This window comes from Solanum pennellii, chromosome 1 (genome assembly GCF_001406875.1).
Source record: "Solanum pennellii chromosome 1, SPENNV200".
In the NCBI taxonomy this organism is placed as follows: Eukaryota; Viridiplantae; Streptophyta; class Magnoliopsida; order Solanales; family Solanaceae; genus Solanum; species Solanum pennellii.
In genome coordinates this window covers 37,230,545-37,251,817 of record NC_028637.1, presented here as the reverse complement: position 1 = coordinate 37,251,817, position 21,273 = coordinate 37,230,545, and the positions used below count along the sequence as shown (strand labels likewise).

The following is a 21,273-nucleotide window of genomic DNA, read 5'->3' as shown; positions in this document are numbered from 1 at the left end:
AAGAGTCATGTTTTTTTAATCTTTTAGTGATTTCATTAGAAAAATTTACTCATTTTATTTTTTAAAATTATTTTTCTTTCAATTTTATTTTAATGATTGTGGTATGTACACATGTTTATTTATTGAATACATCAATAATGAAGTTTTTAATATGAGTTACATTGTTAACAAATTAGTATTTTTATTGTTAACAATATTATATCATGCATATTGTTGGTATGAAACTTGTAAGAAATATGAATAATATCGACATGGAATTGACTTAGATTTTGTAAGCAAGAAAGGAAATAAAAAAAATCAACAAATGTGGGTGTGGGTCAGTCATCAAAATTCTCCAAAAAAGAGCAACAATGGACAAAAATTTGAAAATTCCAAAGTAAAAAATGGGCAAGAAGATTGTGTGGGTAAAAATTTTATTTAAATTATTTTCTCAATTGTTCTATTTTGTTGTTATATTTTATTATTTTTCGAACGAAGTGCAATAATTTGAATAAAATTTATATGAAAATTGTATTATATATTTCATCATATATTTTAAATTGATATCCAATTATCTGAATGAGTATATGTTGGCATGATATTTATATGTTTTCTTGTATCAATATCTATATGTATTGGAATAAAGTTGATATAAATTTGGTGTGATTTTTCTAACATTTGTATAAATTTTGAAATTTTAATGAAGTTGATGAAATGGTACACTGGTTAGTAGGACTTATTTTTTTTCAAATTATTTCTTTATGCATATTATTTTGGCATAAAGTTTATATAATGTTGACATGAAACTGCTATAATTTATGCATCTATATGTATATGTCTTGTCATGAAATTGTTGTAGTAAAATGAAGAAGCAAGAACGATGATGACACAATTAGTGAGAGCGAAGTAATTAGAATTGTTGCTAGCAAATTTGGTGGACCTCGTATAGCAAAAGAACATACTCCGGATACCAGCAATTATCCAACACCATGGGCAGTGGCAGATTGCTAGCAATATCTTTCTCGGTGATTGACATGATAAACAGTTTTGCTGAAGATGCATCCTTGTTTTTGGCAAACAACTTCTTTATTTGGACGGTGAATGTCTTACCTAGCAGTTTGTGTTGCACGGATACGAGTGACAACAGTTGTTCTGAAAGATGGAAGAAACTCACTCATAAACTAAAATATAGTCTTTAACCTTCTAAGAAATCTAAAAGGGAAAACTTTATCTCAGAAAACGAACAAGTAAAGCTAATTAATTGAATTGGATTAAACTATTATATATACTTGAATGTCCTTGCGATAAGTGAATGAGAAAATAGGCAACGGAATGTAGAAGAAACCTTCAATAACAAGCATATAGTCTTTCATTAGATTTTGTCCACTCACATGGATGAAAACTCATCAACTTCTTCACTGTTAGATTAAACATTATCTGCACACTCACCAAGGAGCAAGGAATGAGAGGTTGTAGAGTGTTTTACCTTGATGCAACGTATGTCATGAATTTCTGCTACAGTTAGAGACAATAGTTCTTCTCCAATTTTATCTGAAATCATGGCTGTTGTTGAACCAGTATCATCCTTGATGGTTACTTCAAACTGGCATCTGGGCAAAAGTCAATATGTTTATGTTCAATAATAATTTTTTAAATTGAAAATTGTTATTTAGTTAATCATCTTTTTATAACCTAAAATATATTTGTTGCATACACTTTTACTAATCGTTCATATGCTCATATGTTATGCAATCAAATAATTCTACCAAAACAAAGGTGGTATTTATATAACTTTACAAGAAAGCAAGGACGTTAGCCAGCTAGGAGATGTACGGGTAATATCTGTTTATAGAAAGTGATTTTATACGTCTCAGAGTCTTCTTCTTCTTCAATTATATTTCCTGCTCCCTATAACCCAATTTACTTGTCCATTTTTTCTTCTTATGGTTATCCCTAATTCTTATCCATTTTGACAATCAAGAAATGACAAAAAGAAAATTCAATTATTACTCTCAGTTAATTACTTTGAAAAAGGAAAAACTTCTTGAAAATATTAAATTTTTAATTCATCCATTTCATAATTAATATGGGTAAATAATAAACTCACTATGCCAATAATTATTTTCTTAATATGTGTGTCAATTCAAAAGTAAACAAGTAATTAGAAATAGAAAAAATATCATTTTTCTAACACATTCAACCCTAAAAGAGAATGTGATGCTATTTATAGCACCGATCTACAAAATATCTTCTAACTGAATTCTAACAAACTATATCAGCTCATCACAAAAGTAATTAACTAATGATATGAATCATAAACAACTAAAGAACCAGGTTCATTCTGTATCATAAACTGGATTTGTCAAGTAAAATAATTTCTGCATTAGTAAATTGATCTCCCACTGTTTTGTTTAAAATATTTCTGTTTTGCCACCTTTTGATAATCAATCAAATAAAACATCTTCCTGCATGCTATGATATTTTCTGTTATCTATTCTTAAAAATTTGATCAGTTGTTTTCAGCATGTATAATTTTTTTTTTTTTGCATTGAACAATAAGCTACCTTGCCACTCAAAACAATTAATGTCTTAACATATAACACTAAGGGTCGTTTGATTGACGGATAAGTTATCTTGATATATCTATGATTTTACCTGCTTTAGTAGCTTTCTTCATTTCTCCCGAAATTTAATTTTAAATATTATTGGCTTACTCTTCTCTGGATATTGTATTATAATCTTTGATTATAACGTACAGATATAGTATATGATTTCCCTTTCAAGGGTATGTACCTACACAACAATCTATATGTTGCACCTCCTTAATATGCATATATATAATGTGGTAAAATTATACTCTAACTTGTCAATTCGTCTAAGTGATACCCGGTGGAATAGTCTAGGTTCACGCATACTGAGCTAGACACCAAGGTTGCATAACTCAATTACATTACCACCCTAGTCATCATTACACAGCCATCATAGAAAAGAGAATTAAAAAATTGTCAGGCACCTCTCTCCCAAATATCTCGCTCGCCACTCTCCTCCAATCTCTCGCTCGCTTCCTCACTTTTTTTACAAATACAAGTTTATAAAAATTGTTTCTAATTGTACAAAGCAGAGAAAATTATATAAATACATATATTTTGTTCCCCCTCTCTCCCCTCTTTCAGATCTCGCTCGCCACTCTCCCAGATCTCACTCACCACCCTCGCCTTTCTCACTTATACAAACAGAAGCGAAATATATAAATTGCGTTTCTGTTTGTATAAAGCGTGAGAAAATTGTATATACACGTGCAAGTACATATATTTTCGTCCTATACACTTATAATTATACAATTAAAATACTCTCCTGCCCAGTTTCTTTTGTCTTTCTCTCTTTCTCGTTTTATACAATTTTCAAATTGTATCTAATTTCTCTCTTTCTCGTTTTATACAATTCGATTCAATTGTATATTCATTGTCAAGTCTCTTTTGTATTTCTCTCTTTCTCATTTTATACAAATTCAAATTGTATATTATCGTTCTATACACTTATAATAATACAATTCGTTTTATACACTTCATTTTTATACAGTTTTCTGTCCAAGTGTCTTTCTCTTTCTTGTTTTATACACTTCATTTTATACAATTTGCTTCAACTGTATATGTATAGCGAATTATACAGTTTCAATGTTTGCTATGGAGCGCAATTATGCAAACTTTGCTATAACATACGAATATGAATTTTTTATTTTCTATATATGAAAGTTGCCCTAAATAAAAACAAAAGGATTGTAAAATGTGTCAAGTTTATTAACTTTTCTCTCTGTGCTAATTTAATGAAAATCAAACAATTTAAATTTCACTAATTTCTATATGAAATTTTCAAATTTTTTAATATAAAATTTATATATCTCTAGTTTGACTCATATTTATTGGACAACTAAATGTCATCTTCATTTCATTGAATTTTTCAACCATTTGAAAAATTACTTACCTGTATGCAATTTTAGTAACATTTTGATCCTTATGTCACGGACTTAGAGTATTTACTAAAACTCTGTGCGGCACTTGACAACTTACTCACGAATCTTTACAATCTTGTAAGCTCAAGTAATCCCTTTATGCTAAGATCGCTAAGAGAATGCAAAGAAAGACTTAGAGAATTTTGGAAGAAGGCTTGTATATTACTTGAAAGATTGCTTACAACTTGTTGGATAATTTACAAATGAGACCCCTCCTATTTATACTTCTTCCTAAGGGCTAAAGTGTAACTTATAATTACTTACAAGTCCCTAAGTTATTTACACTTTGGTCCCCTTTCTAGAGAAGTTTACACTTTCTAGGATTTCCAAAGTTTTCCTAGAAAATGTCTAATCTTCCTTCTAGAACTCTGCAAAGCCTTCTAGAAAGATCTGGCGTCTTCTAGAGTTTTTCTATAAACCTCTGCAAAACTCTAGACTTTTCTGCCCCTATACGGATATAAAATCTTACTGAGAATCGGCGGAATGTGACATTCAACCCCACCTATTGATGTGACGATCACGTTGAATCATCGCTGCATTGGCAATTGAGTCTTGTCTTCTCGTATGCGGGACTAACAGTCCATTGACTCAATCAATGCGCTCGCGCAACTCCTTCAATTGCTTCTTTATCCCTTCTAACTCGGCCACAGATCTACCTCCTTCCTAGGAGGCAAGTGCTTCGGCGGATTCTTTGACATCACATTGTCCCCTCTTGGAACCTTCTTCCTGCACGTGGCAAACACTTCTTAGCACCATTGTCTTCTTTCGAACTTGTAATGGTGGCTATAAATGTCGACTTCTCCTTCTTAGGATTTTTCTTGAGTCGCATGGTCGTTAGTTGGGCCTGCCCTTCTATCTTCGGTGCCTTAACCATGGGAACTATGCATGTTCCTCCTTGCTCCATGACCAGAAGTCGTTGGAGGTAAGGATCGATCACTATGTGACACTATTGGAAGAACTCTTGCCCAAGAATAATGTCAAAGAGATCTAAAGGAGCAACAATGAAGTTGGTCTTACCTTGCCACTTGCCTAGAGTGATGCTTACTCCATGTGCGACTCCACTCATGGGAGTCGGTGGTGCATTGACCGTCCTGAGTTGGGCGTTACTTGGACTATAATGCATCCCCAACCTTATCGTTGTCGTCTTGGAAATGATATTGATCTTGCACTTGTGTCTACCATAACACGAGCGGGTCTTCCATTGATCGTGATGTCAACATACTGCGCGCCACATATTATCGGTTTCTCTGTTTCTTGGTGATAGATCCGCATAGTCCTAATAAGCCCAATTGCATCGTTTTCGCGACTTGTTCTTGATCATGTGCTTCCTTCTCTTCCGCTCTCGCAGGATAGCACCAAGACTCTTTAGTTCAGGGCACCTCACATAACCATACGACCCACCGCATATGTAGCAACCACCTCTTTTGGCAACCTCTATCGTTCTCTCCATGTCTCCATGACGTCCAGACTTCTTGTCATTAGACTTGTTGGTATCATGCTTCTTAGGATGTGGCCGCTGCTCCTCGCCTTTGCCACCATCTCCCCCATCATGGTCATGACTACCTCTCATATCCTCTCGTCTAGTTTTGTCGGGCTTCTCGTACCTGAAGTCTTTCAAAGCTTCGGCCTGCGTGATGACTTCATAAATAGTCCTGAACTGTCGGCGTTTCAACTTCGTCCTGGCCCAATTTTGCAGCCTATCCATGTAGTGGAACAACATATCTTCATCAGTGATGTTTGGAATTTAAAGCGCGAGGGTGGTGAGCTCCTGCACATACGCACGTATACTGCAAGTTTGCTTCAGTTCTCTAAACTTGCGCTTCGCCTCAAAGATGACGTAGTTAGGGAAGAAGACTTTCTTAACTCCTTGCAGAATCGCTCCTAAGTGTTGATGGTTCACGTCCCCTTCTCTATTTCAAACTATTTACGCCTTCACCACAACATGTCCATCTCTAAAAGATACAACACGACGGTGTTGATCTTACTCTAGTCACTCTTCAGGCTGTTGCACTTCATTCTCAAAATTCCACAGAAAATTCTCCACCTCTTTGGCGTCACGGACTCCTTTGAACATAGGTTGCTTTGGAGCCTCGACCTTGGCCTCCCTATCTTGGTCAAGCGACGATGATGCTCTTACTTCCACACCATCCTTGAGTGCTTTTATCTCGGCTCATGCTCTCAATTGTGCTCAATGCCTCCATGAGCCGACACTCCATGGAAGTGAGAACCTCCTTCATCTCAAACTCAACCTACTGGCATTCCTCCAACTCTTTATGGATAGATTCAGTCTCTTCGAGCGTGAAGTCTTCAAGGGTTTTAAACTTGCCATCAGCCACATTCATGCGCCGACCTAAAGTCTCCACAGCCTGCCGCGCCACTTCAACCCTTGCGACCCATTCTTCTCTTGGGTGACGTTAATGGCCTCCTAGCCATGTTCATAGTCACTTGCCTTGGTGGTTGAGGATGGATGAGATGTTAGAGCCTGGCATGGTGTAGGATCGGGCAACATTTCTTCATGGCCATTTCTGGGCTTCTTTCCTTATCGATGCTTCTTTCCTCCATCCAAACGGACGTTGGTGGTGCTAGCAGCATTTACGTCTCCTTTGGTAGCCATTCTCTTAGTTCAAATTTTTGCTCTGATACAACATTTTCATGGACTTAGAGTATTTATTAAAACTCCGTGCGGCACTTGAAAACTTACTCACGAATCTTTAACGATCTTATAAGCTCAAGTAAGACCTTTATGCTAAAATCGCTAAGAGAATGCTAAGAAAGACTTAGAAAATTTTGGAAGAAGGTTTTTTATTACTTGGAAGATTGCTTACAACTTGTTGGATAATTTACAAACGAGAGCCCTCCTATTTATACTACTTCTTAGGGGCTAAAGTGTAATTTATAATTACTTACAAGTTCCTAAGTTATTTACACTTTGGTCCTCTTTCTAGAGAATTCTACACTAGGATTTTCCAAAGTTTTCCTAGAAAATATCTAGTCTTCCTTCTAGAACTCTCCAAAACCTTCTAGAAAGATCTAAGGCTTCTAGAGTTTTTTATAAACCTCTCCATAACTCTAGACTTTTCTGCCCCTATCCGGATGCAAAATCTTACTGAGAATTGGCGGGACGTGACACTTAGCTTAGTTATGGTATTGCTTGCTTCTTATTATCTTTTCTTATTTGGAGGGAATCAACTTATGACTTTTATGAAAATTTTATTTTGTGAAGATACAATATTGTACTTTCTTTATTTATGTGACCTTTCTTAAGATATCAACAAAATATCTAGCGTGCACGTACTGTTGTCGCACACGATTGAGGAAGACGACACAACATATTCAAGCACGCGTCTGGGCCATTTTTTTGTCTACTGTCGTGTTCACGCCATTTGAAATTACGAACGTCAGAGAATTTGTCATTTTTGGCATTGTTGATGCCGTTTGAAATCGTCGTTGCTTCTATTGCTTTTGAGCTGCTATTGACGTGAAAGAGGAGAAAAGAACATTGTTGGGTTTCTTTTGAAAATAGAGAAGTGCGTTGGGTCAAGGAAATGGGCCGAAGTATTGAAGTGGGTTGCAGGAAATTGGCAAATAAATGACCCCACTTCTTGGTCTTAAAATTTATTGGAGAAGAAGATTAGATTTGGCTACAATTGCAATAGAAATTAATTAACAATTTAGCCAAACGAATTAAAGAGACAACGGAGAAAAATTAAGTTTTAGAGGATTCGGCTAAAATTCAAATAGAACGAATTAATATAATTAATTTATGAGCTTTTTAATCTTATCGAGTTGAAATAATTAATGTAAGTAGAAACTGATAACTCAAAAATATAAGTATGATTTAAACTAAACTAATTTAATAAAATACTTACTAAAATTAAAATCTTTTTAAGATAATTTTTGAATATTTATAAAATAAACTATTTATATAAAAACATATCTAGCATTAAAAATTATAAAAAGTGTCCAAAATTACTTCAATTATTTGAAAAATATTTTGAGCTTTATAAAAACAAATTATTTCAAATCGTTTGGAATTTAAAAAGTTTGGTGATTAATCTGTATTGCGGAGGTCAAAAATTGGGTGTCAACAACGTAAAGAAGGAGTTGAATGCATTAAAAAGAGTCATTTTTTATGAAAGATGCCACAAAACTACTGTAGTTATTACATATTTGATCTTCTTTCTTTGTTAATAAGATTCAACATTTGATATATACATAAGATAAAAATTTTACCCTAATGTAATTTTTTTTATTCTCTTTCTGAATTTCCACCCATAAAACAAGGCATAAAAACAGGATACATGACTTTCATGTTGATTTATCACCTACAACCTCAAAAGACTGGTAAACAACAGAATCACATCCTTCCTTTGCCTCAATGTATGGGACGGATGGATCTCTATAAATAGGTGAATCATCTTCCCCATGAACACTGATTTCCTGATTGTTGTATTCAAACTTGACAACTTGATGTAGAGTTGATGGGACGGCTCGAGCCATGTGGATCCATGGCCTCCTAGTAGAAAATTATAAGATGTTTCCATATCCATTACTTGGAACACAATCATAAAGACTACTGGCCCAATTGTCATGTTTAACTTGATTTCACCAATGGTATCCCTCCTTGAGCCGTCATAAGCTCGCATAAATATATTACTGGGGCGAATTCTGTCACTGTTAACTTTCAAGCTTTGCAGCGTTGAAAGAGGACATATGTCTACCCCTGACCCTCCATCTATCATGACCCTCATTACATAGTAACCTTCACATGTCACTGTGAGATGCAAAGCTTTGTTGTGTTCAGCTCCCTTCTTGGGAAACTCATCATTAGTGAAAGTGATGGCGTTTGACTCGAAGACGCGCTTGGTCATATTCTCCAACTGATTTACTGTGGTCTCTTTTGGCACATGTGCTTCATTCAAAACCTTATTCAACACAAAATGATGTTCTTCTGAGTACAAAAGTAGAGACACAGTAAAATCTGTACAGGCGTCTTCTTCAATTATTCCACGACAGAGTAATCTAGAACGTTATGCTTTTTTAGAAATTCTATATTTTCTTCTTCAGTAACTGCTTTCTTTAGTGGTACTTGGATATTTTCAGTCATCTTTCCTTTTCTTAATTCTTCTGGAGAATAACATCTTCCAGAGCGTGTCAAACCCCCCGCTTCATCAACTTCTTCGACAATCTCCTTTCCATAAACTACTGCGGTTTTGTTATAGTTCCAAGGGACAGCCTTTGAATCAATTACTGGAAGATGTTGAACGGGCTTAACAAAAATAGGCTCTTTCAACTTGGTCAAGCCACTTTGGTCAGGTTGTGTTAATGAAAAGCCTTTTGATACTTATAACTTTGGCATAGCTGCTCGAACTTCAATCCCCTTTGGAACCCCCGGGACGCACAAGACTTTGGTGTCAAGATTGACACCTTCCACACTCAGAGATGCAACTGGTTCTAAACTCTTCATTGACTTGTCTTTTTCTCCGATCTTCCTAAACAACTTTCCCATTTTGCTGAGGAGTTTGTACTTTTGGTCATCACAAACCATACCCACTAAGTTGTTTTCAGCTGGAAGTGGGTTATAGTTCACATTTGGAGTGTTTTGATCATCTGTCACAACAACAACTCCATGCTCGATCAGCTTCTCTATTGCTCCCTTCAAGGTCCAACAATTATCAGTGTTGTTTCCTGGGACTCCTGAATGGTATTCACATCTTTCATTGGCTTGGAAACTTGGAGCATTTGGATTCAGACGATATGGTGGGATACACTCAATCGCTCCTATCTTTCTTAACTTTTGAAACAAGCTGGAGTACGACTCTCCTAATGGAGTGAATTTCTTTCTCTGTGCTTGATCTTGAGCATAATTCTGCATAAGAGGAGAGTTGTAAGAGACCTGATACGGTGGCCGTTGTGGGCGAAAGTTTCCTTGAGATGGGGCCCGAAAATGTGGGCGCTTGGGAGGATGCACATATGACTGAGCATTTAAGACCGTGTATGGAGATGGAGATACTGGATATTGAGGGGCATAAGGGTAGTAATGCTGAGGATAGCTAAGTTGTCTCTGAACTGATGTGTAAGGGCAATTAGACTTTCTCTGAGCTCCCCTTGACCCTGATGCCAGTGAAATAACTTCCTCTTTCCTTTTACGATTTCCAAAACTTGTTGAACCACCTTGAATGGCCTGTGTGGTAGCTTTGATTGCTGTCTGGCTCACGATCCTTCCTGTTTTGAGACCACTTTCGACCATTTCCCCATTTTGATTGTTGTGTGAAACGGTCTTCCCATTGCGGCTGTGAGGTGGTGGAAGTAGTCAGGATCTTGAGCCTCTATGAAGATATCAACCAATTCTTGCTCATTTAATGGGGGCTTGACTCGGGCTGCTTGTTCCCTTCATTTGATAGCATATTCTCTGAAGCTTTCGCTTGGTTTTTTTCTTGTATTCGACATTGTACTGAAATTGTCTAACAAAATCTTGAGCCATATCATCCCATATGTGCCAGTGAGAAATCTCTTGGTCTATAAACCATTCTGAGGCAACACCAGTCAGGCTCTCACCAAAATAAGCCATGAGGAATTCTTCTTTACCCCCTGCACCCCGAAGTTGATTACAGTATCTCTTAAGGTGGGCTATGGGATCAGCGTGTCCATCATACTTATCAAACTTAGGGGTTTTGAACCCAGGTGGCAGGTGGACATTTAGGAACATACACAAGTCTTTGAATGCGACACTTTTGTGCCCTCCTAACCCTTGCATGCTCTTCATGTGTTGCTCGATGCTTTTCATTTTTTTCAACAGTTCTTCTTGCTCTGAGCCTGGAGTGGGCCTCTCAACATCAATGGGGGAGCCGAATTGAAAAGAGTTAGGGCCCCCAAATGCTATCCCAGGAGTATACTACTGCTGCAGATGAGTGGTGAACTGTCCCTCTTGAGCTGCTCTTTGCATCACAGTCGGTTGTGGGAGTGTATAGACCGGTGTAGCTGTTGTGACAGTGGGATTATTCCTGAATGGCATGCCTTGAGGACGTGTCATTGATGGCCCGACCCCACAATTATCAAATGGACCATACCCTGGAGGGAAGAAAGGTTCTGATATTGGGACCTGAGAAGATGAAGATCGGATACTAGTGATCTCAGGAAAACCAGGAATAGACGTTGGTGGTTCTTGTCCATTGGCCAAGGCTTGCCACAATTATGCCATAATATGTCTCAACGTTCTATTTTCTTCAACAATGACTGTCTCTCTTGTTGGTGAATCAATTGGAGTATCCGCTGGATTCACCATAGTTTCAGTATTGGTTGTCATTGATGTTCTTACCTTAGACCTGGTAAAGTACGGGTGCTCTGCCAGTTAACCACAAACCAACCACCGAAAGCTAACTAGAGTTGATATGAAATGAAAAAACTTGTTAGGGGTTAGACAATTTTATAAATCAATCACACACTTATTAATCACATAGTAACATAGGTTCAGAAGGCCATTGTTTCATATCATCTTTGCTTTGATTATTGTCCTTTTTTTTTTGGAAAAAGAAAAAGTTTTGAAAAAGAAATTCCAATCGGACCCTTTGGAGGTTGCCTACGTATCATGTTACTGCATGAATCGGATCATTACGTAGTTCAAAGATTTAGACAACTAAAAAAGATTAATTTGGAATTCATTCGCCAAAACTTCAAGAAAACAACAAAATCAAAAGGTTTAAACACAACCCAGATCAACATAATATCCTTAAACACCAAATTTTAAACTGAAAACCAAGTCTTTTAACAAACAAAATGAAACGAACAAAAAAAAACAACTAAAACTTCTCTTCAATCTTCATCACTTTCTTGGGGCTTTTTTTTTCCTCCCAAGGTCTCATACAAATTCAGCAACACCTTCGGCAGATGGGAAACAATGGTCCGTTCTTGATCAGCGACTTCTTGATCATTCATACGGCGCTGATTTTTAATAACATAGGAGGTTTGCTCTGCCAGTTGATGAACTTTAAGTCTAGCCCTTCCCATGTTTAGATGACAGTCATTTAACAAAGCCTGATGATCACCCAGATTATTCCTCAAGAGGGACTCTCGCCCTTCTGCTACTTCAAGTTGATGGCGAAGTGTTGCTCTCTCGATGATCAATTTTCTTTGCTCCTCTTCGATATCAACATAATGACTGATTTTTCTCTTACATTCTTCTAACTGATGCATCCAACACGATCTTTCTTTCTCGAATTTTTCCTTATGGCGCTTAAGTTCTCCCTTTTGATAGTGCACGACCTCTTCGGATGCCACTAGGTCTCTCTTCAATCGAGAGATCTCAAGACTCCGCATCTTTTTTATCTATCGTGCCAAGTGGATTCTAATATGCAATTCTTCCTCCAATCGGGCTAATCTTCCCTCTGCATGCTTCGATTTTCCTTCCATATCTTGCAACTCTAACTTGTGATTTTTTCCTCTTTGGACCTGTACTTCTTGCCATGCAATGGTTGCTTTGGCCTTCTCCAACTCTTTTTTCAAATGTCTTATAATATGTTGATCTCTTCTTTTTCTGCTGGATCCTTCAGGAGTGTCACCAAATGTCATTGGATCACGAAACCACGATAGGTACCCAGGAACCACCTTTCCTTTATCTTTTCCACATCCATTTCACTTAGCTCAGAAATAATACTCCCGTACCAAATCTTCATAATCTCTTCGCTATTAAAAGCAAAACCTGGTGGAGTATCATTTGCAAACCTACTCATATCATTATTGGGTGGGAGTTATTGAACTCTGGCTAGTTGCGCATAACCCGAAGTGGGGCATATGGTTTAACACCTCTAAGACCAATCAACAATAGAAATGAGATGCCACTAGACATGCAAATGATATTCTTAGCTGGGAACCAGTAATAATTCCACACTATTTCATTCGATGAGATCACTGAAAGTTTTTCTTCACACACTATGATTCCTTCTGGAAAATCAATTTTGGCTTCCCTTTTCTTATGAGAGAAAACATAGTTGCACCAATCTGGAGTAAACCTAGGCGCACGATCATGGTGATAAAGGTGTTCCAAAAAACATATTTGGAGCAAAATATTACAGCCGTCAAAGTACATTTCCCCACTTAAACATTTAGTCAATGCACGAAAAATATCTGTCAGGATCATAAGAATAATAGTTGGACTTTCCATTGTGGTCAACGCCTTCACCACACCAGCCAGACGAATGTCAATATTCTTGTCCCTTTTGGGGAAAATAATGAGCCCCAAAAATGAGACAATAAAAGCAAAACATCCATTTGCCTTCCAAGCCTCTTCACCCCTTTGATTGCTCAATTGATTTCGATAGTTCTTGAATCCATCCCTTTGGCCGTATCTCTGGTATAGAAAGTCTAATGAGACCCACCCATTTTTCAAACTCTCTTTCTCTACTTGATTAATTTTGAGCAGTTCCAGGAATTTTTTGGCATTAACATGTTTCAGAATTATCGGTCTTTTATTGCGTAGATCAGCACCTCGAACAGTAGACCCCTTCCCCATGAAGCCTGCAATTTCTTCCAAAGTTGGTGTCATCTCACAGTCAGAAAAACAAAATACATTATTTTTGGGATCCCAAAAAGGAACCAATGCCTCGACCACATCCCTTCTAGGGTCAATCTCCATAAGATGCACTAAATGCCCCAAGTGTTACTTTACTCTTTTTTTCTCATAACTTCCCATGTCTGTCCACCATTGCCATAAATCTTTTGGTATAGTATCTATGATCATGAACTCTGGAATCCCTTTGCTTCTAGGCCTTTTTGAACCTTGTCCTTTGGTCGATGGTTCCATTTGTACATTTAAATAGAATCCAATAAAGGTTTTTATGACAAACTCTAACAGGGTGAAGAAAGAAAAGTTAAAAAAATGTTTTTTTTTTAAAATAAAATAAAACACCCATATTATAAACACCGAATCCGAGAAGGGATGCCTATCTTTTTTTTACTGAGAATCAGGTGTGCATAGTTCATAAAAGAAAAACTTCTCTTGGAAAGACTACCCCTTTTATTTGACCTTTTTTTTAAAAAAAAAATTAAACTCACAAAGCTATTTTGAAAATGGTCAACAATGTCAAGGCCTTCTGAACCAACTATTTTTACATAGCATATAAAATGAACATTTTGGTCTAGCATGGATACATATCTTAAATTCGCTAGGTCAAATGTACATGATGAAAGAAAAAAAACAGCGTACCGGAGACATTTTATCTAGGTTTAACATTTATGAAGGTGTCTAGACTGGCTTGCTCGAGCGGACAACTCGAGTCGGGGAGGGTCAGCGTACCGGTAGCAGAGCTATTCCGGCTTAACTGGTTGTCCAACTAGCCTAACATGTGTGACAACCTAGAATCAGGAGCATAACCGCACACGGACTCATCCTAGACAAAAGTCCTATGGAGCGTAACCGCACACACAGTGTATAACAAAATTACAGAGAATCAGAGGGTGTGTGAGAGAAATACTTTATATACAATATAGTATCAAAAAAATGAATTGCTGAAATAACACAATTAGCATCCAAACATAAAATTTATCCAAATAAATAAAATAGCCAAAAAAAAAGTTTATGTACAAAGCTCGAATTCTAAAAGAAGTGGTTCCCAGNATATATATATATAAAGAGAGAGAGAGAGAGAGAGAGAGTCGCCATTTGGAATTGAGTTTTTTAGGTGTTCCAAGTCACTAGATAGTTCTTAGTTTAAAATTAAAAAAAAAACTCTTTTTTTTTGTTTTGGTCTACGAAAAAACAGAGATTGGGTAAGGAATTCTATTGACCGAAGGGAAGGTATGAGGCACCCCCCGAGTCCCGTGGTTCTAGCACGGTCGCTTTATTAACTTATATTTGGCTAAAATGATTTATTTATTTATTTTGGATAAAAGGGGGAAAATTGTATTAATTACTATTTTTTTAAAAAATTTGATTGGCCTAAGAGCGTAACCGCACACAAGACCCTTCTTTTAGAAAAGAATACACACCAAGGATCGTAACCGAACACATGATGGTATTTGAAGTTTTATTTTATTTTTTAAAGAAAAAAATACAATAATTAATTACTCATTTTTTTAAAAAAAAAATAATGATAAAAATGCATGAAAGAAAATGGTGCAACATATAGACCAAGAAATGATTAGTATTTATTTATTTATTATTATTAAAAAATTTCTAGCATTTATATTTATTGTTTTATCAAAAGAAAAAAAAACAAATAAGTTTTACTACTAGACAATGACAACAAAAGAAGAAAAAAAAACATTGTACAAAATTACAATTAAAAACTCTTTTAAACTAAAGATATACTAGTTTTAATTTTATTTAATTTTTACATTGATAAAAATTTAAGAAATGACCAATTTGGTAAAAATTTTTTTTATATAAAATGACTACCTTGACTTATTTGATAGAAGATTGCAAAATAGCAAATTTTCTACTTGTTAGATTAATAAGTCAAATTAGTCAAATTTGTATTTTTACTTTGATAGTCAATTCAAATATTTATTTAAGATATTTTTTTTAAAGATATATATATATATTTTTTTTGCAAAAATAACCAGATTTACATTTTTCTTTTGTTGCAAAAATGACCAGATTGAACCCTTTTGCAAAAATGACTAGTTTTACATTTTTTTATTTTTTTTCTTAAGTTCGTTTTTCAAAAAGAAAGTTACCAAAAACCTAAAAAGTTGCGATTGTTATATTTTTTTTTTATTTTTTTTACCTTATTTTTTTACTTACTAAAGCTAACATTTAAACTAAATATGATTAATAATATGTATGTACATCATAATAAACACAATCATATGAAACACTATAAAATAAACTAATAAAAATATACAAACTAAATAACATAAGGATAAACATAATCATACGAGAATCATAATAAACTTAGCAAAAAAAAACAACAATTTTTTTTGAAAAAATAAAATAAAAAGAACATAAACATTAATTCAAGATTACATTGAAATGTAAAAAGAAATGCCTAGAGTTGATGACAAGCAAATAATAGAAGCAAATTCAATTGAATTTCCAAGACACCCAAGAGAAATATCTTCTTTTTTTTTAAGAAGAAGATTTTTTTTTTTAAGTTTTTTTTTTCTTGCAATTTTTTTTCTATCTTTTTCTCTTTTCTTCCTCCTTTTTTTTTTTTTTGATAAAAGAAGGGGGTTTAAATAGGCGTTCAACATTAAACCTCCCACTTTTCTTGAAAACTAGAGTCAATGCATGCATTAGACTCTTTGTTTTCCCAAGGTGCCACCCAAGATGACCAATGAATTTTTTTTTACTTTTTTAAAGAAAAATCAGATTAATTGAATGATATATTGCCCTTTTAGATGACCCAGTTGCTTTATTCATTAATTGAATATAGTTATATGGGTCATCAGAAAATAATAGGCCCAAATATCATTTAGATGACCCATTTCTTTTATTCATTGTTTGAATAATAGTTAATGGGTCATCTGAAAATAAAAAGCTCAAATGTCATGTAGATGACCCATTTCTTTTATTCATTGTTTGAATAATATCTGATGGACCATCTGAAAAAATTTAAAATAGGCCCAAATGTTGACCCATTTCATCAAGACCCAAACAAATTGACCCACTAACACAAAATCTAAACATCTAAACAATTTTAAAGATCAAACACAACAAAATAATGCAGAAAAAAGTAAAATAATAAAAAATAATAAGCATAAAATGAAATTAAAATAAATAAATAATAATAATACTTCAAGCAAATCATCAACATGATAAACTTAAAGAACATTAATAACACAAATCCGACATCAAATGACTTATATGGTCAAACGAAAAACGATAATGATGAATTTGGATAAAGATTGAGAGGGGGGGAAAGATTGACACAACTTCCAGGTAAATGAAGGTCGCCGGGAAAATTTGTCGGAAAATTTTTTGACGGATTTTAAACTTAAAATTTATATCAAATGATAGCATTTGAAGAGCTCTACACATTTATGTAAAAGGTTTGGGATGGGAATGACCGGAGCTTTATAAATCTAAGGAAAAAACTAAAAATTCATATTTGATTTTCCTTAGATCTACAGAGTTTGGCTATAGATATGAATGAAAGGTTTGTAGATTTAGGTAGAGGAGGGTGAAAGGAAAACATGGTAAAAATTTAAAGATTTTTTCGGCCAAAAAGGTGGTGGCCACCGGGAGGTGGTGGCGGCAGCGGTGGCCGGCCGACGGCATGGTAGTAAGGGGAAGAAGAAAAATATATTAAAAAATCTAAAATAAAAATTTTTTGGAGTTTTGTATTTTTGTTTGGGCCCAATAATAGCCTTTGGATCAAAATATCATGAATGGTTGAGATTCAATCTTGACCATTTCTATTGACCAGGTCAAAATCAATTGGGCCATCAGAATTGATCTAAATCAGCCCAATTTAAATAAAATTGGGTCATTTGAGCCAATAAAATAATAAAAACAAACACCCAAAATACAAATAAAAATAAAATTCCATACTAAAATATTATAGGAGTAAAATAAACACGTCAAATATTAGGTGTCCACACCAGCTGAGCTAGTCAACTCTAGTTCTGGAGTAGTCGACTGCTCTATTATAGTATGATCATCCCTTCCAGGATCAAACTTATCCAATTTTTTCTTACCATTGTTGTGAAGAAGACATTTGCATTCAAAACAGTGAAAATAGCTTATATGACTTCTTACCAGTCCATATCTCATATGGAGTTTAAAATAGATCAATGAGGCATTTGTTAAAAATATCGCAGGTAATACTTACTTCTTCAACCCAGAAATGATCAAGGAGATAACGATCAAGAAGCATGGTTCTGGCAGACGATTTTCCCATTCCACCACCTGTTATGCTAAGGTATCTAGGAGATGAGAAATTTTGGTTGAATCCATTTTTATCATAGAATTTGTCAAATGCTTTATTCTTAAATTCTCCTTAATGATCATTGTCTAAATAAAATATCATGCTTCTCTTTGTACTAGTATCATTAACCTTGAAGGAAGAATGAGTTTTCTTACCACGCAGACAAGTGTCACTTATAAGATTTTTTTCGGATTTTAACTTTGGAAGCCCAATGACTAGTTCAAGTCCAGACAATTTTTTCCAAGGCATGCATGTTGTCATGACCAAGTTCTCTATGCCATAACCAAGATTCATTTGATGCTGCAGTTAGAGATGTAAGTGTTGGAAAGCCAACATTGTTTAGGACATAGAGATTATCAATACAATCTCCGACTATTTTCAAATCATTGGTCATATGTTTGATCATGCAAATTGTAGTATTGAATGAGACTTTGAATCCATCATTACATAGTTAACTGATGCTATGGAAGTTGTGTTTAAGTCCCTTCACCATGTATACTTTTGATGATTAGCCAAGGATAATTAATCCAACTCTTACGTAGATACCCTCCATCATTTTTGTTATGAGTTTTGATTTTTTTTTCTTTTTGCACATATGTCTGGGGTATCCACCCACATCTCCTTTTTGTAGGTTCTTTTGATTTGCTCTGCAAAACAAGTAGATTAATTTATTTTTGGTATCCAAGTATTTTTGGGTCCTAGAGGGTTAGGATAACAACTTTTGATCTCCAAATCAATTTCCCCAAAGTGAATTTCCTGCAGTTACAAGATTTGTGACCAATGTCATCACAATTGTAACAAGAGAAACTAACAAAAGGTTTAGCAGAAATACAAGAAGAATTAGATATAGATATGTTAAAACTATGATTGTGAGATCTTCTCCTGTAATTGAGAGTAGACCTCTTGGATCTAAAAAAGTTATGACTAGAAGATTTGTTGATACGTTCAACTGTATTTTTACTTCCTCCATGTTTTCTTCTAGTAAGTCGACTGCAACCTGTCTTGCCTCGAGAAGATTTTACCAACCTTTCTTTTCCTGAGCAATCTTATTGTATTTATCAAAAACTTTCTACAGTTCGCCAATAACCATATCCAAAGAATCTTGTAAGTAATTACAGTTTAGGCAATTGAAAGATCTTACATCACTTGTTTTACCTAGTGCCATAAAACATATGTTGGCGATTTCATCATGATCATCTTCAGATGTTTCACCTTGGCTCTACGCTTCCACATTTTTTGAATCATCATTTCATTGATTATTTCTCTTTTTTCATTTCTGGGAGTTTTGTTTGATATGTCCTAGTTTTGTACAATAGTAGCAGCGATCATCATTTTCTTGAAGTCATTGTTATTGAATTCCTATTGAGGTCTTTGTCTTCTTTGTCTAAGCTTTTGTTCGACTCCTCTATTTATGAGAGTCATTTCTTCGCTTTGATATTCATCAAATTTCTCTCCAATTTCTGATGTCTTAGCCGTAAATGCCACAATCCTCTTTTTATTATCCTTATTGTTCCTGTTAATATGATTCTGTTTATAGGCCATTAAGTTGCCTCGAAGTTCATCATAAGTCATTTTCTGCAGATCTCCATCTTCAAGAATGACAGCATTAGTTTTCCAAGCCTTGTGAAGACTTCTAACGAGTTTTCTGACTTGTAGTGCATTTGAATACACCATTCCAAGAGTTTTGAGTTCGTAGATAATTTTGCTAAATCTTGAATACATGGATTCAACGTTTTCATCTTCGGCCATTTTGAATAACTCATACTCATTGACAAATGAACATATCTGAGCTTCCTTTACTTTGGTGGTTCCTTCATACGTCACTTTTAGTTTGTCCCATATTTCTATCAGAGTTTTCACAGGTTGATATTTTATCATATCTGCTCCATTCACTGCATAATATAACAAATTTATAGCTCTAGCATTAGTTTTGATTACCTCGTGTTGGTCTTTAGTGATGTCGAATGATTCAGGATCAAATGACTTTTCAGTTAGTCCAGGAATAGGCTTTGGGCTCTTTTTGATGACTACCCATGTTTGATGATCCGTTGAGCATACGAAGATTATGAATTTATTTTTTCACTGAGAGTAATGTTGTCAGTTCATTTGTGTACTATTTTTTTGATCCTTATTTACTTTCACATGTAGTTTAATTTATAAAAGTGATTTAGAATCATACAAATTGAGATAATCAAAACATATTGTTTGCATAATCTAACTTATTCAATGTGAAACAAGATTAAAAAAATGACAAATGTGGATTGACATGAAATAATAAGTGAAAGTACATAAAATGAAAAAGAAATAATATAAAGCAACTAAAATGAGTTACGATAAAAGTAGTTGATATCGTGATTATATGATAAGTTTCATTTAGTGATATTATTCCTTTTAAAATAATAAAATCACAAAGTTTTGCTATCCTTTTGGTCAAGAATTCAAATCCCTTGCACCACCTCAAAAAATTAGCAACGAACAATTTTATAATATATAATAAAATTTTATTAATCTTTTTATTTAATAATATATTAGTGATAAATTTTCACTAGCTATAAATAAAATAACGGAGGATAACAAATGAAGTTCATAACTATTTTGAGTGTCTTTTAATAGTGTAATTGGTCCACATAGATCTTTATTTTATAAAAGAAAAACATTTAATTCGAAATATATAAAAGAAACTCACAAAACTCAAATTTAAAATCCGTTCAATTTTATTTTTTTTGTTTTTATCTCTGACACTTTTTTTTTTTGGAATATAATATAAAAAAAATTGAGTGAACCAAACGAGAGAACAAAGATCTAAAGTGAGTTTGAAGTAAAACTTTATTCTCTCTTTCTTGTTTTTTTTTTTTTTTGTCTTTTTGCATTCTTTCCCCCTTAATTATTTGTATATATATCTTAGGTCTATCTAGATCTCACTAGAAAAATACAAGTATTTGTAAACTTTATACTATTGCTTTTGGATGTTTGAGATATATTATCACTTTTTTGGTTGTTAACGATCCATATATATCTACTAAAAATGGATATATTTGACAAATTATGAGAAACATCGAGGCACCTCTACTATTTTGACTTTCAAGCACCTAAGTAAACAGGAAAATTTATGTATCAATGAAAAAGGTTGTGCTACTAGAATGAATGAAAAATATTTTTTGAATTTTTTTTTAATTTTTGGTTGATTTAAATATTTAAGATATGTTTTAAATCAACTTATTTTTCTCATTTTAAATTACTTTTTAAACCTAGCTCACAGGCTCACGCCACAACTATTCATCCTTACTAAAGTTTCAAGTAGTGATGTATGATTCTTATTATCAAGATGAATTCTAACTCCTGATTCTTTTTAGGATTCTAACTCATGATTCTTGGTTCGAGAATCTACTCTCACTCTCGACGCGAGACTTAAATTTCAAG

At 34.3% G+C, this 21,273-nt stretch overlaps 2 protein-coding genes across 2 annotated transcripts; both read right to left on the bottom strand.

Annotated features, from left to right (window-relative positions):
* Nucleotides 1-8,296: 8,296 nt before the first annotated feature.
* Nucleotides 8,297-10,238, bottom strand: LOC107020230. The gene is made up of 4 exons (XM_015220517.1): nucleotides 9,340-10,238; nucleotides 9,018-9,294; nucleotides 8,542-8,913; nucleotides 8,297-8,428 (listed from the first exon to the last, which is right to left on the bottom strand). The coding sequence occupies exons 1-4, from the start codon at nucleotides 10,236-10,238 to the stop codon at nucleotides 8,297-8,299; spliced, it is 1,680 nt and encodes a 559-aa protein (XP_015076003.1).
* Nucleotides 10,239-10,883: 645 nt separating this feature from the next.
* On the bottom strand, nucleotides 10,884-12,304 carry LOC107020209. The gene is made up of 2 exons (XM_015220505.1): nucleotides 11,867-12,304; nucleotides 10,884-11,090 (listed from the first exon to the last, which is right to left on the bottom strand). Exons 1-2 carry the CDS (start codon nucleotides 12,302-12,304, stop codon nucleotides 10,884-10,886), a joined length of 645 nt encoding a protein of 214 aa, XP_015075991.1.
* Between the last annotated feature and the right edge of the window lie 8,969 nt (nucleotides 12,305-21,273).